We start from the raw sequence: 18,235 nt of genomic DNA on the forward strand, positions 1-18,235 counted from the left end.
ATACGGCAGAGTGATATTTTCAGTGTCAAAAGTACAAGCCCTGTGCATACATACTGTAACCAAGAGTACAACCTCTGGTACACTGCAACCAAGTTTGCAGTTTCTGAACGAGTAACAACAACAACAAAAATTTAATGTGATTAATAAAAGGGATTTCGGGTAATAAATAGGTAATTCTGTGTTACTATTAAAATATGTCTCAGAGATAGAAAGAGCAACAGACGGGGCACAATTTTGAAAGCAGAAGGCCTAGGTTCTATGCCTGGCACCACAAGGTCCCCTGAGCACCACTAAGAGCAATGCCCAATCACCAAGCCAGGACAAGCTCCAGCCACAGCCAGGTGTGGTCCTCCAAAAAATATCATCATCATCATCATCTATAATTTTCATACACAATTACCCCATTACCTGAGAACCAAACTTTCAAGGGACTTTATTGAATATTTGTTTAATTCAATAGGGATTTTAACCCAATACTTTTAAAAATTGCCAGGCTCTGCCAGGACTAGAGTAATAGCACAGCAGGTAGGGCGTTTGCCTTGCATGTGGCCGACCCAGGTTCTATTCCTCCGCCCCTGTCGGAGAGCCTGGCAAGCTACTGAGAGTATCCCGTCTGCACAGCAGAGCCTGGCAAGCTCCCCGTGGCATATTTGATATGCCAAAAACAGTAACAAGTCTCACAATGGAGACGTTATTGGTGCCTGCTTGAGCAAATCGATGAACAATGGGAGGACAGTGCTACAGTGCTACTTTTTTTTTCTTTTTCAGTGACACCCGGCGATGCACAGGGGTTACTCCTGGCTCTGCACTCAGGAATTACTCCTGGCAGTGCTCAGGGGACCATATGGGATGCTGGGAATCGAACCCGGGTCGGTCGCATGCAAGGCAAACGCCCTACCTGCCGTGCTATTTCTCCAGCCCCTACAGTGCTACTTTTAAAAATAAGTTCTCTTTCCTTTCTCTTTGTTGTTGTGATAACCTGGCTTTGTGCCCACAAGACACACGCACTATCATGGAGACAGCCCCAGCTCCCCAGCAGTCTCTCCACAATGCTCACCTTTTTTTTTTTTAACTTTTTGGGTCACAGCGGTGATGCTCAGGGGTTGCTCCTGGCTGTGCACTCAGGAATTACTCCTGATGGTGCTCTGGGGACAATATGGGATGCTGGGGATTGAACCCAGGTCAACCTGCAAAGCAAACGCCCTACCCGTTGTATTAGTGCTCCAGTCTCCAGTGCTCACCTTTGACAACTTCCATGACACCACTTATCATTCCCTCTCTGAAAAATGACTTGGAAAAGTAGAAGGATGATGGACATTAGGACCTGAAAACTTGGTTTCCACAGAGCACCACTTAAAAGCCTCCATTTACAAATTCTAACCAGCTTGTTAGAGTAGCCTGGCCAGCAACCACCCCAGCTTAAGTGCCAGAGATTCTAGCTCCAGACAGACTCCCAGTGAACCTCCAAACTGTTTTCAGCTCCCTGAGTGGGTCCAGTCTGTCAGGAATCCTGCCAAGCCAGTCCTGCAGCCTCAGCCACTGAGGCTGATCAGAGATAGTGAGATAAACACACACAAGCAAGCGCACATAGACAAGGACTGCCCAAGCTTTAGAGTCCCCTGGGCAGCCATCAGTGGTCTCACGGCCGGCCATTTATTCAATACCATATGGCTCCCCGACCTGGGCTCCCAGTACAAAAGCCATTGCTTTAGTTTACAGAGACATTTAGCACATCATCATACAATAGGTACATGAAAAACAGAGGGTGGAGTATTCCACACAGCCCATCAGAGTGCACTCTTAAAATAGCACTGTAGCACTGTCGTCCTGCTGTTCATCGATTTGCTCAAGCAGGCACCAATAACGTCTCCATTGTGAGACTTGTTACTGCTTTGGGCATATCAAATCTGCCACTGGTAGCTTGCCAGGCTCTGCCGTGCGGGTGGGATACTCTCGGTAGCTTGCCGGGCTCTCAGAGAGGGACAGAGGAATCAAACCCGGGACGGTCGCGTGCAAGGCAAACGTCCTACCTGCTGTGCTATCACTCCAGTCCACCCTTAAAATAGAGATAAAAATAAAGCAAATGTAGCGACGGTTTCTATTCAATGTTTGCCAATGTTGTCCCCTAAATCAAGAAGGCACGAAACAGTTTTATTCTATGCTTGCCCAGCACACAGATTTGCAGCCAGCAGACAGTTGTCATCTATTTTATTCTTTCCTGCCATTCTATTCTTTCCTGGGTACATGTTTGCAAACTTTTTGCATACTAATATCTAAGCTATTTTGCCTAAGGGGATATCTCAACTTTGGAGTTTTTTGCTAGAGGGATGAATTCCCACAGAGTTTAGTACCATATCCAGTAGAAGAACCTCCCCAGGGAGCACAGCCATCCACAGAATCAGACATTATCTTAAGAAAGAAAAGAGTTCCATGGGATGATGGTGAAAGGATCTTTAGACACTGGTCTAATCACTACACAACAGTGAAACAAAAATTTCATTGTATTGAAAACTAATACAAGTAAAACTTAATTAAAAAATAATGAATAAATAATAAACAAAAGTTTCTGCTCTCTATACAAACTCATACAAAACAAAATTAAATAGTGAACTCCTGGAGTGTTCTTCAGAGGGAAAAAACTTCAGTTCTTCAGGAATCAAGCTTGCAACTCACACAAAAGGTAAGGAAAAAAATGATATCAAGAGAATATAAGTTGCAAAGCCGATGTATAAAGCATAATCAGGTTCTGTAAGAAACAGAACAACAGTATCACATTTGCAAACACAACACAGTATAAAGCACACTAGAGAAATAGAACTCCTCTGAATAAACCAACGATAAAAGTACCATTTTTGTTTCCCATTGATGGCTACCAAGGGCAAAAATAAAGTGTTGATAATACATGCCTACAGTGAAATTGGGGTGTCTAGCAGACTACTCATTAGAAAATAGGATCCATTCTAAACATACTGGAAATTCTATGATGTACTCTTAGTAGCAGAATTTACTGGTATTCAATGAAAGTTTTCAATTCCTTCATGATGAGGGACAGAACAATAGAACCTGTTATATACCTCCTTCAAATTCATGCCATCTTATCTTCTTAGTTTCCTGTGTAAAAACCTCCAGCTCTGACTTGGGAATGTAGCTCAGTGAAAGAACATATGCTTTCAATCTATGACAGGCTGGGTTCCCTGATACCTATGAATGAATAAATGAGCAAATAAACTATAATAAAAAGACTGGACCTCCATTTCACACAATGCAAAAATCTTTATTCTATAACAGATTTGGTGTTAAGATTGCGATATTGAAAATGAATCAAACGAGTTACTGAACTAAGAGAACTGTAAGCAAATTCCTAAGTTTAATCAGTATAATTCAGACAAAGACAGTTAACAGTCAACAAATGTAATTTTTGGTACCAGAAATGTAGCTCAAGTGATACAGCACATGCTTATATATGTTGAGGCAAGTTCTAGAAAGACCTTCAGGTACAAAAGAACTGGTGAAATGTAAAATTTATAATCTATGCAACAAATAGCGTGTTGTGGGTATCATAACCAAATTCCGCTTAATGCAGCTCCACAACTTCCTAGGATCATTACCTTTCACCAGCTATCAGGGGAACCCCATTGGGTTTAATGAAGATGTGCTAAAGACTGCAAAAGGAAAAATGAGGCTTCAAATAGTGCCAGAGCATTAAGACACAAGTCAGCAAGCCACTACAGTACAGTAGGGGCTGGATTTCCAACTAGAATTGCACAACTACAGGCATTGCCTTTGTTCCCATGATTATTTGTGCCAGACACCTGTCATGTCGATGTTGACTGCAGTTTCAATACAGTTTTGTGTCATAGGTCCTGTCAATGTTGACGGAGTTTCAATATATTCTCAACTGAGATGAACTATTGAAAAGAAACCTAGAAGGTTCTGAAATGACTGAGCTACCTTGCCTGAAGTGGCATTTTCCTTCTGTATGGCCTAGGTTTTGTCCCCTCTGCAATCGATCAATTTCCAGGCCCGACAAGGAAGGAACTGCATCGTGGCTACAGACTCACAGGAATACATTTCTTTGGGGTCCTCGCTGATGCAGGTATTGGGTATATTCTATATTCCCAGAAGCAGCACAGTGTACTGACAAGAGTATGAGGTGTCAGGGGGAGGAAGGGAGGGAGGGAGGAGAGAGAGAGTATGGGGAATTAAAAAACTTGCCTTGCATGAGGCCTTGCAGCTGACCCTGTTTCAATCCCTGGTACCACATATGATCTGAGCAATGCCAGGGGCACTCGTGAGCATAGAACTAAGAACAGGTCTCAGACCACCACCAGGTATGGACCACCAAAACAAACACATAAAAGGGACTTCAAGACCCACACTGTCTGATTCTGAATCCCAATACCACTTACTCTGGGACCTCGAGCAAGGGACATAAGCTCTCCATGCTTCAGTTTCCTGAGTGATCTAACTCAAGAGATGGTTACAGATCAACCTCATACCACCGGTGGAAGAATTAAATGAGTTAGTTAGATTGGGGTAGTGCCTGCATAGCACATAGTAAATGGTCTATAGGCAGAGGCAACTGTTACTTGTATTGCTTTGTGTTTGCATCAGATATGTCTTGCCAGGACCCTAGTGGAATGTGCTGAAGAGCTGTCTGGTCAATGTTGTTTTTTCTTTTTTTTTTGCTTTTTGGGTCACACCCAGCGATGTTCAGGGGTTACTCCTGGCTTTGCACTCAGGAATTACTCCTGGCGGTGCTTGGGGGACCATATGGGATGTTGGGGATTGAACCTGGGTCGGTCGCGTGCAAGGCAAATGCCCTACCCACTGTGCTATTGCTCTGGCCCCTGTCTGGCTATGTTTAATGAACACATACAATGTCACTTCAGTAAAAATGTTTTTAGAAAATAATGAACAAACAAGTCATCTTGGGATTCTTCATCTAATGCTCTGGACCCTTCTTGGTATGACTCTTTTGATGCCATTATTTTTTGCTCAATCTGTTCATCCCAATGTATCATCTAACATCTGCTAACAACAAAAATTTGAAATACAAGCATACCAAAAATACATACAAATAAAATGTGGCAATGGGATTTTCAGAATAAAAGGGGAATTTCAGCAATAATCAGGCTTAAAATGCTGTTCAGGGGATAGTAATATATGTAGCTCAGCAGCAGAGCATAACTCACGTGTGTGAGATCCTGGAGTTTATTTCCATTAACACAAACACACACACAGAAATGTCCTCAATACCTTGGCTTAAATGCTATACACCAAGAGTCCCAAGATGTAACTTGTGCATGAAAAATAATGTATCCAATGATTTATAAATTTAGCAGACAATATGCACAATGGCATGTTTACAATAAAAGCTTCTTGGGGAGTATTTACTATTTAGTAGCTCTACCAAGCCACTCATCCTGGTTTCTGATTTCCAAAAAGCTGCATTCATTCTTCTCTATCAAGGATAAGAATAAATCCTAAAGAAAATACATTTCATCAGGCCTTCATCATGAGTATGGAGTACTCCACATCATGACTGTGGAGCACTGGTCTTCAACAGATGAGGGTTTTCTTATTGCTCCATAGCAGAAACCTCTCTTATATTCACAGGCAAAGTCATGGAGCTGAAATGGCGCCGCCCATCTAAATACAACATGGACTCTGAAACAGAAGAGAGAAAACCACGGAGAAACTCTCAGACCTTAGAAATATCATCATCTGTATAAACAAGGCTACTGGGTAACACTGGGGTAGCAATGAGCATGTAAAGCTAGGAGTATGTGTGCATGGCTGGGCCAGGGGTGTGCAAGGTGCCAGCTAAGCAAATATCCAGTCCCGCCCCTCCCTCTGGAAGACCAATCTTTAACTACCAATGGACTAGCAATAGCTAGTGGACTACCAATAGCTGCTTGCAGCTGGCACCCGTCTCAGACAATGGCCAGGTAGACAGTGCAGCAAGAGCTGCAATGAGGGTCACCGGCATTTTTTCCTACAGAGTTGACGGATGTCAAAAGCAAAATCGCCTAAATATGCTATTGCAGTGTATCAATCAAAGGTATCAGAGAATTGCCCCCAACAACTCAAACGGAGACACACTTTCTGTAGAATTCTTTCCTTCATTAGGGATCAGGAGTTATTGCTGCTTACCTCCATATGTTTTGGGGAAAACCAAGGGCACCTCTTTGTCTGACATGTATGTGAAATGAAAAACATTGGTGGTTGTATGTGCTTGATCATGAAGAGAGGCCACTTCACTGTGAACTCTGACTTGAATGTAATTGCCTTGAGTAAAACAAACCTAAGAGATCACGGACACAATAGTTAATCAATCACATTAGGAAGAGGAAGGCATACATAAGAGAAAGGGTGGCTCTCTAACATGAAAACATCTCTCCTGGCTCAAATGATAAAAACAAAGTTGAGTCTCTTCTCTCATCACACACATACCTGGGAAGAAAGAAACAACAATGATCCAACTTCAACAGGCTTCTGAAACATGATATCATCCACAGCTACTACAAATGGCTGGGAACCACTAGTGGGAAACACAAAATGGAGTTGAAAAATTCACATCATCTCTAGTTCTGATAAAAACTGACAAAAGTCAAACTCAAGTGACCTAAGAATAAATCTAAATATAGGAGAAATAGCCATACCAGCAGGAAATGGTATGAGAAGTCACTCTGACCAGTCAGTGCCAACTTCACTGTATCTTTTTCATTCTGTATATCCTCACTTGGTTTTCCTAGTAGGTCTTTAATGGACTAACTTACAAGGTCAGAGCAATAGTCTTTAAGGTACTAACTTACAAAGGCGGGGTAAGAAGTTTCTAAAATGAAGTTCAAGTCCAGCTGGTATAAGAATCTTATTTATTTTAAAATGGCATTTTTTCCTAATGTCTAGATTGATGCAAAATGTTTCAATTCAATGTGATAATAGAAACTGCTTCTCAGACTACCTTAAGTCTAACTCACCAGAATTTACATGCAGTAGCCCATCCAAGTTCATAAGCTTTCCTCATAAGAAAACCACCAAAGATACGATTGAAAATGTTCCGCTCCTATTGAACAGAAAATCACGATCACGATCACGAAATCCCGATGATCATCGAGTGGCTTGAGCGTTCTCAGTAACCTCTACATAAGTCCTATCCCTGAGATTTTAGAAGCCTCTCTCTTCTCGGCCATCCCAACGATGCTGCATTGGAGGCTCTTTCAGGGTCAGGGGAACAGAAAATAATTCCTATTAAATAGAAATTTACAGAATTTCTCCCATATAGAACAAAGGAAGCCATAATGCCACACAAGACAGGCCAATTTCAACAGGGGTCAAATCTTTGATGAAACTAGCCTTGTTTGAAAGATTATTCACAAAAGTACCGTACCTGAGGGTGGCAGATTTCCAGGCTCTTCAGTTTTGAGTTCTCCATCCATACTGCATTAGGGGGCAAAACTCGACTTTGAAAACTGATGGTCCTATAAGTAGAGTTTTTATAAACCATGTTAAATTAATAGTTTTCAGGGGATGGAAAAATAGTATAGTGGGTTGGTGTGTCCCTTGCTCACTGCCAACCTGGGTACAATCCCCAGCACCTCTGATGGTCCCCTGCACACCACTAGGAATGATCCCAGAGCATACAGCCAGGAGTATGCCCTGTGCACTGCCAGGTGTAGTCCAAAACACAAATAAAAAGAAGTTCTCATGCTAAAATGTGCAATATTTTCAAGCAATTTGCAATATATTCAGGCAAATGCACTCTTGCAATCACTAGGTTTTAAATGCTTCCCCAGTCTGGAATCTCAGCGCCCTCACTTACTTCGGATCCAGTGTGCTAAGAAACAGCTCGTGGACAGTTGTCCTCTCCTCTGCACTGGGAGCCATTTTCAGTAACGATGCAGAGGAAAAGGCAATCCTTTTCCCCTTGTTCACTGCAACATGGAAGAAGCAACTATAATCACGAGGTCTTACTACAGCACCGTGGGCAGGAGTTTCCTGACCGCGGTGTCTTGGTCCCTAGAGAGGCAATATTTCAAGATTTCTAAAACTTCCTGGAAGGTATAGATTTCCCATCGCAAGCTATCCCACACGAGGATGTGGAGTCTACCTAAAATGTCCAGTGATTCTTTGCTTCCAGATGGAAATTATACAGCCTCAAGTGAGATCTCTAGATCTCCTGATCTAGAAGCCAAACAAGCAGCTCATTCAGTAAGATGCAGTTCCTACTTAATTAAAAATGAGAAAACAAATTACTTAATATGCATTATCTGAGCAATAAAATTTTCAAAATATGAAACAAAATATTTTCAATTTTAATAAATTCTTGGTTGAATTAAGATACTTGATTTATGAGGAACTAATACATCTTTTAAATAATTGCCTCTAGTAAAATTAGTGTGCTTTTAAAATTTCATCTCAATTGCTTCTTAAGTTGTATCAAAAGTGAATGGAATTTACCTCTACCTGGTGTGTTCTATAAGAAATGCTGAAAATTCAAGGTCGGGTGTTTGCCTTGCATACGGCTGACCTGGGTTCAATGCTGGGAGCCTCATATACTGCCCTGAGCCCACCAGAAATAATGATTCCTGAGAACAGAACCAAGAGGAAACCCTAAGTACTGCCGGGTATGTTCCAAAGACAAAGGAAGGGAAGGAGTGAAGGAGAGTGGATGGGGCAGGAAAAAAGTTACTTTACTTGAAAAGAAGAATCATCAGATAAGGACATTCAATCAATGTGATAAAAAGTAACAAAAATAATACTGACATGAGAAAATAAGTAAAAGGGGAAGAAGAAAATATGAGGACATGTATATTCCAATGACAATGAGCCCTTACCAGCACTAAGAAATACTTCAATAAAGTATGTTACATTCTACATGATCATCACAAAACAAAAATGTGGAGTAGAGACATTAAAAGAAAAAATGACTATATGGAGAAAATCAACAGGAAAATACATCCAAGTGAAAAATAGAAACAAACTGGAATAAAATAATGGACATCAAACAACTTGAAAACAAAAAGCAGATCAGTTAGTAAACAACATGTATCAAATAATGACCCTAAAGGTCCAAACTCACCAATCAAAAAAAAACAGGATAGCTGAATACATAAAAAAATTAAAATCAGCACATATGCTGCCTGAGAACATGTGTCACCTGCATCTCCCCTCTTGAGATAGGTACTTTCATGTCTAGTGCTAGGATGTGTGTAGAGCTCTCTCCACCCTTGGAGAAGCCCGCGTGCTCTCTTGAGCACATTACTCTTACTCTTCTCTCTCTCACTTATCCCTTCCTCCTTCCCTCAAAATCTGTTTACTTCAAAAAAAATTAAAATCAGGAGCCATCTATACTAATCATACAATGGTCTCATATCATATACAAAGACAAACATACACTCAGAGTAAAAGACTGGAGCAAGGACTTCCAAGCCTACGGTGAGAGAAAAGGAAAGGAACGATTTTCATATGTGACAAAATATACTTTCAACTAAAAACATAGATATATATTGATCAAGGGGTTGATGCAGCAGAAAAATATAATGGTCCTCAATCTATATGCACACAATGCAGAGGCAACAAACTGTCTAAACAATTATTAACAAACGTCACTGACAGCAATACAGTAATTGTAGGGGTATTGACATACACTTACAACAATATGTGGTAATTCAGGCAAATAAATAATTTATTCAGGAATTAATGGCATTAAATGAAGGAATCAAAGATATGGGCCTAATAGATATATATAAACTTTCATCCAAAAATAAATGAAAAAAAAATTTCTCAAGTACACATGGAACATTCTCAAAAATAGATCAACCGTCTCAACAAATCTGTGACCACTAAAATTATCAAGGATATTTTCCAATCACAATAGTATGAGAACGAAATCGGGAACAAAACTAAAACAGTCCCACCCATATGAAACTGAAAAACATGCTTCTGAATTACTCTTGGCTGAACAAAATAATAATCAAAAGAAATAAATTAGTACCCCAAGAATAATAAAGAGAGACCAGTTATCTCCTCTGCTCTCAGCAAATGGAGTATTTAGAGGGAAGTTCATTGCTATACCACAGTCCAACATCAGTAAACTAAGACAAGTCCCAACAGAAAAATCTCACTTTGCACCAGATGGAACTAAAAACAGAGGAATAAACAGAACCAAAGTGAGCAGAAGAAAATGACAAAAATTGTAGAGGTAAGAAAAAGAAATCATAGCAGGTCAGGGACATAACTCAAAGAGCTACTGCAATGCTTTGCCCAGCAGAAGTCCAGATTTGCTCCCTGGCACCATAAGGTCCCTCAGGCAATGCCAGAAGCAATCCCAGGCAACTCCCTGAGCACTGCAGGGAGTGGGCTCAAAAACATCTAAGCAGATACAAATCAAACAGAAACCCAAACAATTATATTACAAAAAAAATGAAACTAAATGCTAGTTCCTTAAAAGCATCGATAAAATAAATATACCCATCACTAGTGTCATAAAAAGGGAAAGAAAAAAGGACTCTGATGAAAGAATCAGATGGCCATACACCCCAGGAGTAAAGCACTTGCCTTGCATGTGTGAGACCCTCAATTCAATCCCCAGCACCCAAACCGAACAAACAAAAAAAAATATGAATTCAGAAATAGAAGCGGTGAAGTTACAACTGATACTATACAAATATAAAATATTATCAGAGACTACTATGATTAAATACAAGTGAACTGGACTGTTTTTTTGTTTTGTTTTGGGGTCACCTAGCTGTACACAGGGCTTACTCCTGGCTAAGTGCTCCTTGGGGATCACTCTTGGCAATGCTTGGGGGACAATATGTGGTGCCAGGGATCGAATCATGGTCAGCCCACATGCAATTCAAGTGCCTTATCCCCGAATTCTCTCTAGCCCTGGACAAGCGTCTTAAGGTCATTATCCCAAATGTGTAACTAAAGGTTCGGACTGAAAGACAAATTGTTTAAAAACACACTCAAGTTTTATTATTAGAAATTTTCTGTTCATTTCACAGCCCCATTTTCTGATGGGGTTGATTGTTTTCTTCTTGTAGAGTTCAACCAGTGCCTTGTATATCCTTGATATCAACCCCTTACCAGATGGGTACTGGGTGAATATCCTTTCCCATTCTGTAAATTTTCTTTGTATTCTGGTCACTGTTTCTTTTGAGGTACAGAAGCTTCTTAGTTTAAGACAATCCCATTTGTTTATCTCTGTTTGGCCATAAGGCACATGAAAAAATGCTCTTCATAATTAATCATCAGGGAGATGCAGATCAAAACAACCATGAGATATCTCACACCAGAGACGGGCCCACATCCAAAAGAACAAAATCAACTGGTGTTGGCAAGGATGTAGGGAGAAAGGGACTCTCATTCACTGTTGGTGGGAATGCCGACTGGTTGAGCCCTTTTGGAAAACAGTATAGACATTTCTCAAAAAATTAGAAATTGAGCTCCCATTTGACCCAGCAATACTACTTCTGGGAATATATCCCAGAGATGCAAAAAAGTATAGTAGAAATGACATCTGCAGTTGTACGTTCATTGCAGCACTATTTACAATAGCCAGGATCTGGAAAAAACCCGAATGCCTGAAAACAGATGACTGGTTAAAGAAACTTTGATACATCTATACAATGGAATACTATGCAGCTGTTAGGATACATGAAGTCATGAAATTTGCATATAAGTGGATCAACCTGGAGAGTATCATGGTAAGTGAAATGAGTCAGAAAGAGAGGGACAGACATAGAAGGACTGCACTCATTTGTGGAATATAAAGTAACAGAATGGTAGACTAACACCCAAGGATAGTAGAGATAAGGACCAGGAGGATTGCTCCACAGCTTAGAAGCTGGCCTCATATGCTGGGGGAAAAGGCAGTTCAGGTAGAGAAGGGACCACCAAGTAAAGGGTGCTTGGAGGTCCCACTCGGGATGGGAGATGCATGCTGAAAGTAGACTACAAACCAAAGATGATGGCCAACTACAACACCCTAAAGGAGAGATAGAGAATAAAAGGGAATGCGCCTGCCACAGAGGCAGGGGTGGGGGGAGAGATATTGGGAACATTGGTGGTGGAGAACGGGCACTGGTGGAGGAATGGGTACTCGATCATTGTATGACTAAAACATAAGCATAAAAAAAGACATTTATTACTACTATGTGTTTGATTTGTATGCCTATTTTATATACCGAGGTCTACACAAAAAACTTTCAGGCAAAAGGGGGCTGCAAGTAGAAAAAGTTCAAAAAGCCCTGATGGAGAGAAAACAGACACATCTTCTTTGGTGGGGGGATGGTTTGGGGTCACACCCAGTGGTACTCAGGGGAAATCCTGGCTCTTGCTCAAAACTGCTGAAGTGCTTGGGGAACCATATGCAATACTGGGGACTGAACCAGTAAAATTCATTTTAAATGGATTAAAGACATATATCAGACCATAGAATACATAAATAGAAATTTAGGTGGTATACTCTAAGACATCAACATCAGAGATGTATTTGGAGACTTACCTCCAAATGCAAAGGAAATAAAACCAGGAATAAACAAATGGACTATAAAAAATTTTAAGTTTTTACATGGCAAAAAACCTACCACAAAACCAAAAAGACAATCTAGCAATTGGGAGAAAATGTTTGCATGTCATCTTTCTGAAAAGAATATCCAATAGATCCACAAGAATAAAAATAAGCCAATCAAAAATCAGCAAAGTACTTGTCAAAAGAAAATAAATTGATGGCCGCACACAGACACATATAAATATGTGCAAAACAAAACAACAATAAGATACACCTCACTCTGGTGATAATGGCCAACCTAAGAAAGAGTAGAATCAAATGCTGGCAAGGGTATGCAGATAAGGGGACCATGGTACACTGTTACTGGAAATGTAAACTACTAGCACCCCTGTGTAAAGTAATATGGAGAAACTAAAAAGAGTAAAAATGGAAATACCATATGATTCAGTCATAAAACTCATACATATATCTGAAGGATCTAAAGACTGATTAAAATGGATATCTGTACCCTATAGTTCATAGTAGCAATATATTCACAGTAACTAAAACATATAATCAACCTAAATGTCAAACCACAGAAAAATGAAATAAGCTGTGATACATACACACACACATACACACACAATGGAGTACCATACTATTAAAAAGATAAAAGGTTATCAGGTAGATGCAAATCAAAACAACAATGGGATAACATCTCACACCACAGAGACTGGCACACATTCAAAAGAATGTGGATGTGGGGAAAAAGGGACACTCTTTCACTGTTGGTGGGAATGCTAACTTTCTGGAATCCAGCCTTTCTGGAAAACAATATGGACAGTCCTTCAAAAACTAGAAATTGAGCTACCATATGACCCCACCATACCATTTCTGGAATATATCCTGAGGATGCAAAAAAACACAGTCGAAATTACATCTGTACCTATATGTTCATTGCAGCACTGTTCAAGATAGCCAAAATCTGGAAACAACCCAAGTGCCCTAAAACAGATGACTAGTTAAAGAAACTTTGGTACATCTACACAATGGAATACTATGCAGCTGTTAAGAGACATGAAGTCATGAAATTTGCTTATAAATGCACAGACATGGAGAGTATCATGTTAAGTGAAATGAGTCAGAAAGAGAGGGACAGACATAGAAAGACTGCACTCATTTGTGGAGTATAGAATAACATCACATGAGACTGACACCCAAGGACAGTAGATACAAGGGCCAGGAGGATTGCCCCATAGCTGGAAGGCTGCTTCATGAGTGGAGGGGAGAAGGCAGATGGAATAGAGAAGGGATCACTAAGAAAATGATGGTGGAGGAACCAGTTCAGATGGGAGAGTATGCTGAAAGTAGATAACAGACTAAACATGATGACCTCTCAGTGTCTGTGTTGCAAGCCATAATACCCAAAAGTAGAGAGAGAGTATGGGGAATACTGTCTGCCATGGAGGCAGGGGGAGGGTAGGAAAGGGCGGGTATACCAGGGATATTGGTGGTGGGGAATGTGCACTGGTGGAGAGATGGGTGTTTGATCATTGTGTGATTGTAACCCAAACATGAAAGCTTGTAACTATCTCACGGTGATTCAACAAAATTTTTAAAAAAAGATAAAAGGGTACTTTGGGAATGAAATAGACAAGCTAATTATGCTAAGTGAAAAAGCAATGAAAGACAATAATCCAATAGTATCACTGATATGTAGAATATAAATTACTAAAGCAAATACACTGGCAAGTCAACAAAACTAACACTTAGATTCAGTGAAAGCTATGGTGGTTACCAGAGGGAATGAGTGAAGAATGGTGAAATGAGCAGAGATTTTTTGGCACTGGTAATTTGATGGTGGGAATAGTGACACATAGAGAGGTGTGAAGCTAAGCCCTGAAATTCCATAATATTGAAAACAAATGATAGGTCACTGAAAACATACAAACTGGAAATAAAAAAATAAACGTTCAATTAATAAATTAAAAATCATCAAAAAATTACATACGTTCTCCTTGTCTAAAGAGCTCTTCTTCCTCTGGGCTTTCAAGAATTAGTGGATTTATAAATGCTGGCCTAAGGAGAAAAAAATACAGTATGACTAGTGCCATTATCTAATACAACTGGAAATAAACAATTACCTACATTTTAAAGTCTTTGCTATTTGTTTTGGCTATCACTTGCTGATTGCTTCGCTAAAGAACTCCAGAACAACTAGGAGAGGTTCTGGTTATAGAATTACCAAAACACTAAAAGTTTCATATTTTCAAAAGCAGAATGCCAACTACCATAAGGCTTCATCTGATTTTAAAACTATGAGGAAACATCAAAAATATGTTGTAACACATCCTGAAAGACAACCTGAAAATATGCTTCAGAAATGTCTGTAAAGGGCAAGGAAGATAGCTCCAAGGGCTGTAGCACATGCTCTGCCAGCAGGAGACTCAGGTTCAATCCTGAGCACCGATTAGTGATCCCCTATAGCAATAAGCTGTGAGTAGCCCCCACGGGCTGCCAGATATAACACAAAACAAACCAACATCAGTACTTAGAGCTACAGTTTTCCCATTTTTCCTTGTTTTGTTTGGGTGAGGGGCAGTAGAGGTCACTAACATCAGTGTTCAGGGGACCTTGTGGTACAGGGGATTAAAACTGGGATTCCTGGGAGTAAGACATGGGCAGCAGCAGTGTGAACTGTCTTTAAGCCTTTTCTGTTTTTGTAATAGTGTGGGGATCAATCCAACAGCCTCTGGCATGAGAGGCATGTGCTCTATGGCTGACTCACATCCCCTCCAAGGGAACTATTTGAGAGGAGCATGTAAACCAAAGCATAATTCTTACTCAGATCCTGGTTTGAGAGAAGCAGCTCTAAAAGCAATCTAAAAATCAATCAGCCAAGTTCAAATATTAGAAAATAAAATTGGATCACTGTTAAATTTCAGAGAGTCTCTTGCCCGCGCACCTGGCTGTCTTCCCTGGGGTCCCTCGGAGGGGATGGGCTCCAGCTTCCCTCCCCACCCTGAACAGAGCTCCCGGCGGCCGGAGACCTCTGGAACCTAGCCACAGCCATGCTCAAGACCCCTCTCCACACGTTCAGACAAGCCTCATGCAGGAAGGTAGCGGCAGAGGAACCCAGGTGTGTGTAATCCCATCAATGGCCAACATCCAGAGACTTAAAAGCAAGCTCCCAGAAGCAATATCTTATAAACTACTTCTCCCTCTGGGAGAAACTGCCAAGCTACTGAGAGTTTCCTGCCCACATGGGAGAGCCTCGCAACCTTCCTATCATGTATTCATATGCCAAAGCCAGTAACAAGCTGGGTCTCGTTCCCCTGACCCTGAAAGAGCCTCAAATGGGGCATCATTGGGAAGGCTGAGTAGAGAGAGGTTTCTAAAATCTCAGGGATAGGACGAATGGAGACATTACTGAGACCGCTCGAGAAATTTGACGATCAACGGGATGATGATGATGATGATGATGATGATGATGATGATGATGATGATGATGATGATAATTAAATTTCTTTAACAAAGATACTAAGGTTATTCACTGTAGGGTAACATTGGTTCATACTTTCTCCTCTGTCCCTGTCACAAGGAGTTTAGGTTTATCGGGTTACACCCATCACAATGCTCCCAAGGTGCTCCCATTACTCTGTGTTTATCTTTAACCTCTCCTCTGTGCTCTGCTTCCCCTATCTGTGAATCACCAATATCCCCAAATCAGACTCTGTGACTTGTAAGGTGAGATTCTTCTAAGGACTCTGAATTTCATATTTGTAAGTGAAATACTGCTTTTCTCCTTCCCTATGTCCTTTGCATAGTTTATTTCAGAGCAATGTTCTTTTTGTATAGACACAGAAAGACAGTTAATGCTATGCTTTTGCAACTTAGAGTTTAATTGACTCTGAATAACATTTACTCCTGGACATCTGTCATATTTACTTGACTTAGACTCAGTTGACCTTAGTTCCTAGAGCCCAAAAGCAGGGTCCTAATGAAGTAACTTGATGGACCCAGGGCAAGCTGTAAGCTACCCTGGCATCACAATGAGACAGGCCAAGTGCCATAATACTTAACTATAAGTTAAGAGCACAGTCATGGACAAATTCTGTCCTCACCCGAAGAGAAACAACTGGTTAAGGACCCTGCTAGAATTAGAAGGACTAATCTGGCCTGAGGACTGTAGTCTGGGATCTGTAGCGAGATGTCCCCAGAAGAGCCACTCTGTAAGTTTAATGTATCTCTTACTGTGTCCACACAAAATAACTAATATTATTAAGAAGTAGAATTAAGATGAATGTTTAAATGGTTATCAGACTAAGGAAAGGAGAAATGCACCCTAGATGGTATTTCGCCCTTAGGCAGATCCCCTTGCTGGATGAGAATTTGGTTTAAAAGCGTCCCTTGAGGTAAAGACTTTACATATGTTGATCATATAACTATACCTACATGCAACTGCTACCCCAATACCTCATGATTTTGGGCTATAACTCAGGCTATAGGAGTAGGCACGAGGAGAAGAAATACGAAAGTTGGTGAGACTGGGAGGAGGCAGAGGGAGACGAGATTGGAATAAACTGCAACTGATCACCAAACAGCCTGGCCCACGTTTCCTCCTTTGTCCACCTATTGCCATCAGCCATCAGCAATGAGGGAAGCAGTCCCAGACCACTGAATACATGTGTCAGGAGAGAACCCACACCACCTTATTTATTGAATACACAATGCAGGAGAATAATCTTATTCTGAGGAAGCTACTTGGTGAACTATTGATGACTGAAATGTGTATACATGTGTACTGACAGAAGGTAAGAGAGTAAGGCAAATGTGTTCAATGTTGACCATTCAATTTAGCTGAAGGGAAATAAGAGTTTAGTAAATTAGTCTTTCCACTTTCTGCAGGCAACAATTTTTTCAAAAGGAAAAAGGAAAAAGGAAAAAGGATCATTGTGGCAGAATCCTAAGTTGTGAAGAAACAACACTGGAAACATGGACTATAAATAGTAGCTTGGTGGGGGTATGGTACTACCAGCAGGTCAACCTGTACCTGCAGAGCGAGTGCATCAGCAGCCTGATGGTGCCTTCAGTTTTCCTGATACCCCAAAATTGCTGCAGTGCCTTTGGCTGGACCCCAACAACTTGGGGCCAAGTTTATCAAGCAATTAAATAGCCAAAAGTTACGTATGTGGAAGCTATGTCCAAAAACTACCTCCAGCTCAGCTATATAAGCTCATTTATCGGCCTTATTTCAGAGAACCATAAATAAATCTCAAAAGAGATCAAAAGCTGCAGTTAATCTTGGACATGTGCATGGCTGAACAGAGCAGGTTATATCAGAGGGTGATGTGTTGGCCTGATGCCTGCCCAAGCAGAGCCCCCAGAAGTCACTTGCTTCCACAATCCAAAATTGCCGCCATATCCCTGGCCTGACTCCACTGTCTCAGGACAGACATCACAAAGAAATAATCTGCTGAAAATTCGGGTACACGGGTTTTCTGAATGAATTCTCCAGACATTCTCGGAATTGGGATGTGTTACCTCACCCCACTTCCCAATACTCCTGGAAGCACTAGCAGTCACCCCCATGAACCAACTCCAGTGCCACCATGTAAGCCCTACTACTGGCCTTGCTTCAGAGACCCATAAATAATTCTCAAACGAGATCAAAAGCTGCAGTTAATCTTGGACCCGCACAAGGCTGAACAGACCAGGGTAAATCGGAGGTGG

General features: G+C 40.9%; 1 protein-coding gene across 1 annotated transcript in view; it reads right to left on the minus strand.

Moving 5' to 3' along the window:
* Window positions 1–3,253: 3,253 nt before the first annotated feature.
* Window positions 3,254–18,235, minus strand: part of LOC101537123 (acyl-coenzyme A thioesterase 9, mitochondrial) — a 39,407-nt gene continuing 24,425 nt past the window's right edge. Inside the window, exons 10-16 of the mRNA XM_004612279.3 lie at window positions 14,514–14,581; window positions 7,826–7,937; window positions 7,394–7,484; window positions 6,984–7,069; window positions 6,457–6,544; window positions 6,157–6,307; window positions 3,254–5,670 (exon numbers count right to left, since the gene is read on the minus strand). Of these exons, the coding sequence (XP_004612336.2) occupies window positions 5,582–5,670; window positions 6,157–6,307; window positions 6,457–6,544; window positions 6,984–7,069; window positions 7,394–7,484; window positions 7,826–7,937; window positions 14,514–14,581 (685 nt within the window). The 3' untranslated portion in view covers window positions 3,254–5,581. The remainder of the gene's footprint in view (window positions 5,671–6,156; window positions 6,308–6,456; window positions 6,545–6,983; window positions 7,070–7,393; window positions 7,485–7,825; window positions 7,938–14,513; window positions 14,582–18,235) is intronic.

Source organism: Sorex araneus, chromosome X (genome assembly GCF_027595985.1).
Source record: "Sorex araneus isolate mSorAra2 chromosome X, mSorAra2.pri, whole genome shotgun sequence".
Classification (NCBI taxonomy): Eukaryota; Metazoa; Chordata; class Mammalia; order Eulipotyphla; family Soricidae; genus Sorex; species Sorex araneus.